General features: G+C 44.3%; 2 protein-coding genes across 2 annotated transcripts in view; one reads left to right on the top strand and one right to left on the bottom strand.

Moving 5' to 3' along the window:
* Positions 1-132: 132 nt before the first annotated feature.
* ETH_00028620 (PH domain-containing protein, putative) lies at positions 133-6,552 on the top strand (the record flags this gene model as incomplete). The annotated part of the gene is made up of 11 exons (XM_013375663.1): positions 133-304; positions 421-524; positions 1,874-1,943; positions 2,514-2,671; positions 2,859-3,040; positions 3,241-3,361; positions 3,575-3,636; positions 4,097-4,227; positions 5,150-5,205; positions 5,469-5,517; positions 5,966-6,552. Coding segments are annotated over 11 exons (1,692 nt in total), but the record flags the coding sequence as incomplete, so codon positions are not given.
* Positions 6,553-7,395: 843 nt separating this feature from the next.
* ETH_00028615 (AGC kinase, putative) overlaps positions 7,396-8,901 on the bottom strand; it is a gene marked incomplete at both ends in the record, with an annotated part of 3,767 nt that continues 2,261 nt past the window's right edge. Inside the window, 3 exons of the mRNA XM_013375662.1 lie at positions 7,396-7,677; positions 7,969-8,467; positions 8,705-8,767. Of these exons, the coding sequence (XP_013231116.1) occupies positions 7,396-7,677; positions 7,969-8,467; positions 8,705-8,767 (844 nt within the window). The remainder of the gene's footprint in view (positions 7,678-7,968; positions 8,468-8,704; positions 8,768-8,901) is intronic.

The following is an 8,901-nucleotide window of genomic DNA, read 5'->3' as shown; positions in this document are numbered from 1 at the left end:
AGCAGCAGCAGCAGCAGCAACAGCAGTGACTGCAGCTGTGGCAGCAGGACGAGGAGCAGCAGCAGCCACGATCATAGCAGCAGCAACGGTTGCAGCAGCAGCAGCAGCAGCAGCTTGTGTGTTTGCATGCAGAGCGGGGAGGAAGACTCAGCTGAAGCAGAAAGAGACGCAGGGGATTCTGGGTCAGCAGAAGCAGCAGCAGCAGCTGATGGTGTTGCTGCTGCTGCTGCAGAAAAATCAGCAACCGATGCAGCAGCAGCAGACACAGCAGCAGAAGCAGCAGCAGCACCTCTCCCCCCGCCGCGTAAGTCCCCGTCCCGTTGTCTCCAACTTGCTTGTTCGCAGCTAATCCCACCAATAAACTCACAGCTGCTGCTGCTGCTGTTGCTGCTGCTGCTGTTGCTGCTGCTGCTGCTGCAGCTGGGGACGATTTGCTGCTGGACTCTCTGCATGCGCGCTCGCGGCGCTGCAGCGCCGAGTCGGTGGAGGCTGTTGAGGACTTCCGCTTTGCTGCTTCCCAGCCCGTGAGTTGCTGCTGCTGCTGCTGCTGCTGGTGCGGCTGCTTTCGCTGCTGCGTTGGTGCCGCTGTTGCTGCTGCTGCTTCAGCTGCTGCTGCTTGTGCTCCTGCTCCTGCTGCTGCTCCTCCTCCTGCTGCTTTTGCTGCTGCGGCTTGTGCTGCTGCTGCTGCTGCTGCTGCTGTTGCTGCTGCTGCTGTTGCTGATGCTGTTCTGTTGCTGTTGTTTGGGACAACTCACAGCAACTATTTAAAAATTTTTAAATCTTTTAGTTCCCTTTTTTCTTTTTATTAATTTAATTTAATTTAATTTAATTTTGCTTTTCAAAATTCCCTTTTATACATTTAATTTCCCTTTTTCTTCTGTTTCCTCCCACTGTCTTCACTTTTATTCTTTTTTCAGTTTTTTAATCCTTAATTAAATTAATTAAATTAAATTAACAAATTAAATAAACAAATCGAAATAAATGCAACAAATTGGACCAATTAGGCATGAGCATGTGGCTTTGTCGTGTCTGCTGCTGCTGCTGCTGCTGCTGCTGGCTCACAGCAGCTGCCTTGCTGCTGCGGGCTGCTGCGGAAGCGCAGTCCTGCTGCACTTGCTGTGTGGCAGCAGCGGTGGTTTGAACTTCGGGAAAAAAGATTTTTTTATTTTAAAAAAAAAGGAGACAAAAGGCCCCTCGGAGTCCTCGATCTCGACCTCATCAAGATCAAAATCCAGGCATCTCTGCGGCTGCTGCTGCTGCTGCTGCTGCTGCTGCTGCTGCTGCTGTGCTGCTGCTGCTGCTGCTGCTGCTGCTGTGCTGCTGCTGTGCTGCTGCTGTGCTGCTGCTGCTGCTGCTGTGCTGCTGCTGCTACTGATGGTGATGATGCTGGTTATTGTTATTATTGTTGTGCTGCTGCAGCTGCTGGTGCTGGTTATTGTTATTATTGTTGTGCTGCTGCTGCTGTTCCTAATGATGATGATGATAATGCTGCTGATGATGATTATGCTGCTGCTGCTGCTGTTGATTAGGATTGTGCTGCTGCTGCCGATGGTTATGCTGCTGCTGCTGCCAGTGACTCTGCTGCTGCTGTCAATGACGCTGCTGCTGCTGCTGGCTATTGCTATTATTATCTGCTGGTGATGATGATTATGCTGCTGCTGCTGATGATAATTATGATGATGATTATGATACTGCTGCTGCTGCTGCTCAAACATGCTGCTTCTGCTGCTGCTGCTGTTGCTGCTTTATCATTTTAAATTTGCTTTTATGTTTACTAGTTCGTATTTTCACAACTCATTCATTATTAATTTATGTTTTTATTCATTTATTTATTTATTTATTTATTTGGCTGCTGCTGCTGCTGCTGCTGCAGTGCCTGTGGGACCCGCAAACAATCCCTTTGGGCCCTTCTGCGAGTTTTGTCGAAGTCGAAAGAAAAGCTTGTGAGTCTAAATTCAAATTAAATAATTAAATTAAATTAAATTAAATTAATTAATTAAATTAAATTGATTAATAAAATTAAATAAAGTAGATTAATCAATTGAACTAAACAAATTAAATCAACTATATAAATATAAATAAATAAAATTAAGTTACTCAAAACAGGAAAAGACAAAAAGAAAAAAAAGAATAAAAAAGATAAAAAAGAATAAAAAAGAAATACTAGAAGACAGAAAGAGATAAAATGTGGGAAAAAACTAAAAATAGAAAGAAAGGAAATTACAAAATCAAAAAGAAATCAAAAAAGGCAAAAAAGAAAAAAAGAAACAAAAGCACAAAAAGTGATAAAAGAATGTAAAAAGAGACAAAAGTGGATCAAAAATGAAAAACAAAAAAGAGCAAAAGGAAAAGAAAAGGAAAAGAAAAAGAAATGTAAAAAATGAAAAAGAAATATAAAAATAAGAAAAAGGAGTATAAAAGAAACATGAAAATAAGAAGTGAAATAAATATAAAAGAAATAAGAAAGAAAAGAAGTTTGAATTATTTTAATTCTTTTTTATTTTTGTTTTCAGCCTTAATGGATTTGATTTGCTGTGGCGGCAGAGAAGGCCGCAAGGGCGGAGCTGCTGCTGCTGCTGCTGCTGCTGCTGCTGGAGCAGCAGCAGCAGCGCCGAAGGAAATCGTTTTTCGCATCAAACCTGTCGGCAGCAAACGCGTCTTCGAGCTCAAGGCAAGCCGCTGCTGTTGCTGCTGCTGCTGCTGTTTGTGTATTCTAGTTTGTGGGGTTGGCGTGTAGGATTTGCTGCTGGTGGCGCGCTGCTGCTGCTGCTGCTGCAGCTGCTGCAGCGGTTGCCGTTGCTGCGTTTGCGCCGTTGCTGCTGCCGCATCTGCTGCTGCTGCTGCTGCTGCTGCTGCAGGGACCCCCACAAGAAGTGCTGTTGTGGGTGGCGTGTCTGCGAGACAGCTACCGCAGCAGCAAAGCGAAAGATGAAGAAACAGCAGCCCTTGTTGCATCTCAAAAGTGTTTTTGGAAAATAGACAGAGTAAACCCGAGGGCCTTTCAGGACGTCTGCGGAACCGGAGACATTCTGCTTTTTCGGTAGCGCGAGGGTTTAGGGTTTAGGGTTTAGGGTTTAGGGTTTAGGGGTGCGCAGGCGGCGAGAGAGAGGCTCTGCTGCGCAGAAGACAGGCACCGAGGACCCTCATATTCGCGAAGCTGCTTAGGGTTTTGGGTCGACGGTTTAGGGTTTAGGGTTTAGGGTTTAGGGTTTAGGTTTTAGGGTTTAGGGTTTGGCTCAGCACCTTGAAGTTCAACGCGCGCGTGCAGCGGCTCATCACCCGAGGCACTTATGATCATGTTGGAATGGTTTTGAGAAACCGAAGAGGAGAGGTTTACATTTTGGAGTGCATGGGCGACACGGTGAGGGTTTAGGGTTTAGGTTTTACGGTTTAGGGTTTAGGGTTTAGGGTTTAGGGCTTAGGGTTTAGGCAGCGGGCGAGGGGGGAAGCGCGCCACCTGCAAGGGTTTGGGGCCCGGGCGTGGGATTTAAACGTGAGGATAGGCACTTACTATTTTAGGGTTTAGGGCTGAGGGTTTAGGGTTTAGGGTTTAGGGTTTGTTTGTTTTCCTAAGGGGGTTATTTTGACGGCTTGGTCTTCTCTGGTCAACAACAAATGGTACAGGGTTTATCAAAGGTACGTTTGCTGTTTCTTTTGTCTGTTTTAGTCTTTTTTTGTTTCTTTTAATCTCTTTTTATTTCTTTTTTGTTTCTTCTTTTTGTTCCATTTGAGTTTCTTTTTGTTTCTTTTTTGTCTCTTTTCATCTCCCTTATCATCTCTTTCTTTCCTTCTTTCTTTCCTCCTTTTTTCCTTTTTCGCGTGTCCTTTCACTTCTGTTTTGAATCATTTCCCGTTTTGAATGCCGCCCGACCTCCCAACTGAAAGTGCACTTAAAGAAGGGGAAAAAGATGCAAAAAGATAAAACTTTCGAAGTAAAACAACAAAACGAAAGAAATAAATCGAAATAGAGAAAAAACGGGGGAAAAAGAAGTGTTTTCGGCGAAAAAGCGCTTCTTTTCCCGTGCGACTTTGCGCAAGCTGGGGTGTACGTACACCCGAAACGCGCTGTGAACGCTGCGGTGTACGTACACCGCAGAATCGTCTGGCGCCGCCTCTACTGGGCCGTCTCGGAAGAAAAGCTTTTTGCACTTTTGCAATTTTTAAAATCTGTAATTGGAAAAGATTATAAACTCACGCTGGCCAAACTTCTCACCAGAAAGCCCTACGGTGGGCCTTTTCAATTATTTATTTTTTATTTTTTATTTTTGGTTTTATTAATTGGGCTTTTATTGGGTTTGTGTTTGTTTATTTATTTCTCTGTTTATTTGTTTATTTGTTTATTTATTTGTTTGTTCATTTGTTTATTTGTTTATTTATTTGTTTGCTTATTTGTTTATTTGTTTATTTATTTGTTTATTTGTTTGTTTATTTGTTTATTTATTTGTTTATTTATTTATTTGTTTGTTTATTTGTTTATTTTGTTTATTTATTTGTTTATCTATTTGTTTATTTGTTTATTTATTTGTTTGTTTATTTGCTTATTTGTTTATTTATTTGTTTATCTATTTGTCTATTTGTTTACTTATTTGTTTATTTATTTTTTATTTGTTTATTTATTTTGTTTTTGTATTTGTTTGGTTGTATCTTCTTTGTATTTTTATTGTGTTTATGCCTGTGCTTTTATTCTTTATATATTTTCTTATTTTTATATTATTATTTAATTGCCCTTTTATTATATTTACATTTATTTGTTATTTATTTGTTTATTTTAGTTTGTTTTTATATTTGTTTAATTGCAGTTTCTTGTTTTTGTTATGTTTATAGTTATACTTTTATTGTTTGTTTTAATATTAATTGAATTGTATTTTCTTTTTGTCTTTATCATACTTATTGCTGTACTTTTATTGTCTTTTTAATATCTTTTTGTCTTTATATTTGTTTAATTCTATTTTTTTTCTACTCACATTATGTTTGTACTTTTGCAGTTTTATTATCTTTTTATTTATGTCATTTTAATTTTATTTCTATTCTAATTTACTTTGAATTTTAATTTAATTTTAATTTTAATCTTAATTTTAATTTTGATTGTAATTTTAATTTAATTTTAATTTAATTTTAATTTTAATTCATTTTCATTTCTTTTTTGTAGATGCTACAAATGCCGAAGGCTTCTTTTGTTCAGAACTTATTGCAGGAGCATGGAGGGTGCGTTGCTGCTGCTGCTGCTGCTTCTGCAGTAGTTGCTGCTTTTGCTGCTGCTGCTGTTGCTGCTGCAGTAGTTGCTGTTGTTGCTGCGGTTGCTGCTGCTGTTGTTGCAGTAGTTGCTGCTGCTGCTACTGCTACTGTTAGTCGTGCTGCTGTCGCAGTAGTTTCTTCTGCTGCTGTTATAGTTGCTGCTCTACAACAGTTGTTGTTGTTGCTGCTGCTGCTGCTAGAAAATGTGCTGCTGAGGTGTATGTACACCTCAGGTGATGGGGGTAATTCCTGAAGACGCGATTTGCGCCCAATACTGGCCAGGCAAGTTTTAAAGAATTAAGTAATTATATATTTATTCATCTATTTATTTATTTATTTATTTATTTATTTATTTATTTAAACTATAATTTCGGTATTTCATTATTTGATTATTTTATCTTTAGAGTGGTTAAGGTTTAACGTGGACTGCCGCCTTGTCCATTTTAATTTTATATTTTTAATTTAATTTCTTTGGTTCTATTTCGGTTTTATCTGTTGCCGTTTCTGCTGCTGCTGCTGCTCTCCTTATTGCTGCTGCTGCTGCTGCTGCTTTTGCTGCTGCTGCTGCTGCTTAAAAAAGCTTTCTTCTCATTTATTTCCACCGATGTCTTTTATTTCTTTTCCTCTTTTGTCTTCTTTTGTGATGTATTTTGTCTATTTTCTTTTTCTTTTTTATTTTTATTTGTTTATTTATTATTTATTATTATTTTTTATTATTTTTAATTTTTAGAATCTTTTTCGCAACGTCTTGACAGCCAACTGGGGCTGACTGAGGGCTGCACTTTGGGGGAGGAGTTGCTGCTGGACTTCTGTCTGTACACCCCAGAGCAGCAGCAGCAGCAGCAGCAGCAGAAGCAGCAGAAGGGACACAAAAAGAAAAAGCCAAAGCCCAAACAAACTCCAGAGCAGCTGCCAAAGATGGTCAGCTCCTTGCAGGCGCCCCGCGCAGCACGGGAGAAGGAAGCAGCAGCAAAACTCACGAACAGCAGCAGCAGCAGCAGCAGCAGCCCAGCAGCAGCAGCAGCAGCAGCAGCGGACACAGAGGACTCATCAGCAGCTCGAGAGACAGGTCTTGTACAGACACCCCAGATGGAGAGATTCAAGAAGCTAAGGAGGAAAAATTCAAGTTTAAAGCGCCAGCAGCAGCAGCAGCAGAAACAGGAGCAAGAGCAGCAACAGCAGCAGGACCAGCAGCAGCAGCAGCAGCAACAGCAGCAACACGAACAGCCGCAGCAGCAACAACCCGACCAAACGCAGCAGCAGCAACACGACCAAGAGCAGCAGCAACAAAAACACGACAGAGAGCAGCAGCAGTAACAGGAACACTAGCAAGGGCTCGAACAGCAGCAGCAGCAGAAACACTAGCTACAGCAGCAGCAAAAAAACTAGCTGCAGCAGCAGCAGCAACAACAGCAGCAACAGTAGCAACAGCTACAGCAGCAACAGCGATATTTTGAAAGAAGAAAGGCGGCTGTGCTTTTTAAATACTTTATGCCGCTTGGCAGTATTGCCAGAGACAGGAAACAAAGCAGCAGCAGCAGCAGCAGTAGCAGCAGCAGCAGCAGAAGCAGCAGCAGCAGCAGTAGCAGCAGCAACAAAGGTAAGGACGCAAACGACATGTGGACTGGTGCAAGTACACCCCTGCACGTAGGTAAAAGCTGCTGCTGCAGCAGCAGCAGCAGCTGCAGCAGCAGCAGAAGCAGCAGCAGCAGCAGCAGCCGCTGCAGCAGCGGCGCCAGTTTTTGTTTGGCCGGTTTTGCTGCTTCTGCTGAAGCACTGAGAAAGGTTGCATGCATGCAGCAGCAATTTTTATTTGAGCGAAGCAATTTGGGGCTTGGGCTTGGGGTGTACGTACACCTGAGGTTTCCGAGGGTTTGAGCTGCAGCGCGGGGTGTATGTACAGCTCTTGTGGGGTTTAAATGCCCAAATTGCAATTCTTAATTGCAATTAAATATATTTAAATGCATATTTCAAAAATATGCTTTTAATTTATATATTGAAGCAGCAGGGAGCCCCGTTTGAGTCTTGCTGCTGCTGCTGCTGCTGCTGCCAGGTGTACGTACACCGCAGCGCCAGCGCGCCAAGATACCTCGAACCCCAAACCCTAAACCCTAAACCCTAAACCCTAAACCCTAAACCCTAAACCCTAGTCGTTAGTCTTCAGAGGGCCGGCCCTTTGCACTGCGGCGGCTGCCTGCTGCTTCTCCCTTTTCGTTCTGCTTCCCTCGCTGCTGCTGCTGCTGCTGTTGCTGCTGCTGCTGCGTCTGCCGCTTCGCCCTGCTTCCCCTCCTCCTCCTGCTGCAGCTGCTCCTGCTGCTGCTGCTGCTGCATTGCTGCATGCAGCACTGCCTGCACTCTTTTGTCATTTATAATTTGTTCTGTTTTTGGTCTACTTGCTTCCGCTCGCAAGTCGAAGGGGTATCGGGCGAAAAGCAAATCCACCTGAAACGCCGCAGGGTTTAGGGTTTAGGGTTTAGGGTTCAGGGTCTAGGGTTTAGGGTTTATGGTTTGGAGTACGAGATGGTTTTGCACTGGAGCTTCAGCGGCTGGCTCTGCTCTTCGGGTGGGCCACGTGTAGGGTGTAGGGTTTAGGGTTTAGGGTTTAGGGTTTTGGGTTAGGGTTTAGGGTTTAGGGCTGGAGCTGTGGGGCTTGGGACGCAAGTCTATTTTCTTGTTCACTACTCATTGCTCAGTGCAGGTAGGGTTTAGGGTTTAGGGTTTAGGGTTTGTAACCTCTTCATCTTGGCTGAGCTCTTGCTTCGGGATGTGTTTGCTGTTGTGGCAGCGCTGGTGGTGATGGTGCTGCTGCTGCTGCTGCTGCTGCTGCTGCTGCTGCTCTGCTGCTGCTAGTCTGGCGCCTCTGGCTGCTGCCCTGAGGCTCGCGAGGCATCCCGCGTGCGTCTGCTGCTGCTGCTTCTGCTGCTGCTGCTGCTGCTGCAGCTGGTTTTTCTTGTCTCTGTGGGCGGCTTGTGTGTGCTGCGGGGCTTCCCTGAGGGGGCTGCTGCTGGTGCTGCTGCCGCCACTGCCCCCCTGCTGCTGCTGCTGCTGCTGCAGCAGCAGCTCGCCGTCAGGCCCAAAAAGAGAAGGATAATGACTTGCTGCATAAGCTCGCGTGTCTGCTGCTAGCGGCTGCTGCTGCTCAAAAATTGTTTCAAGATTTACATCTTTGAAAAAAGGATGCGCCAAAATATCCGCAGCTCTTTTGTAACGCACCGACGCGTCGCACACCAGCCTGACACAAACCCTAAACCCTAAACCCTAAACCCTAAACCCTAAACCCTAACCCTTTAACCCTGGAAACCTGAACCCTGGATCCTGAACCCTAAACCCTAGCTAGTTGGACCCGCTGCGTCTTCGGCCCAGTGTGGTTTTGCTGCATTAGTCCAACGCCCGCAGAGGACCCCTAAACCCTAAACCCTAAACCCTAAATATAAACCCTGAATGTAAACCCTAAACCCTAGCCGCTCACTTCTGCATGAGAGAAATCGCTTCGGGGGAGAGGATTGAGGATATTGGGGAAGGGTACGGAATTCTGCAAAACAAACCCTAAACCCTAAACCCTAAACCCTAAGTGCAGCAGCAGCAGCAGCAGCAGCAGCAGCAGGAGAGCACCCACACCACCACCCCCTCCCTCCCCAACAGCACCCGCACCCCACCCCGCATCCC

Source organism: Eimeria tenella, genomic scaffold (assembly GCF_000499545.2).
Source record: "Eimeria tenella Houghton genomic scaffold, Eth_scaff295, whole genome shotgun sequence".
NCBI classification, from domain to species: domain Eukaryota; phylum Apicomplexa; class Conoidasida; order Eucoccidiorida; family Eimeriidae; genus Eimeria; species Eimeria tenella.
This window is presented reverse-complemented; position numbering and strand designations above follow the sequence as displayed.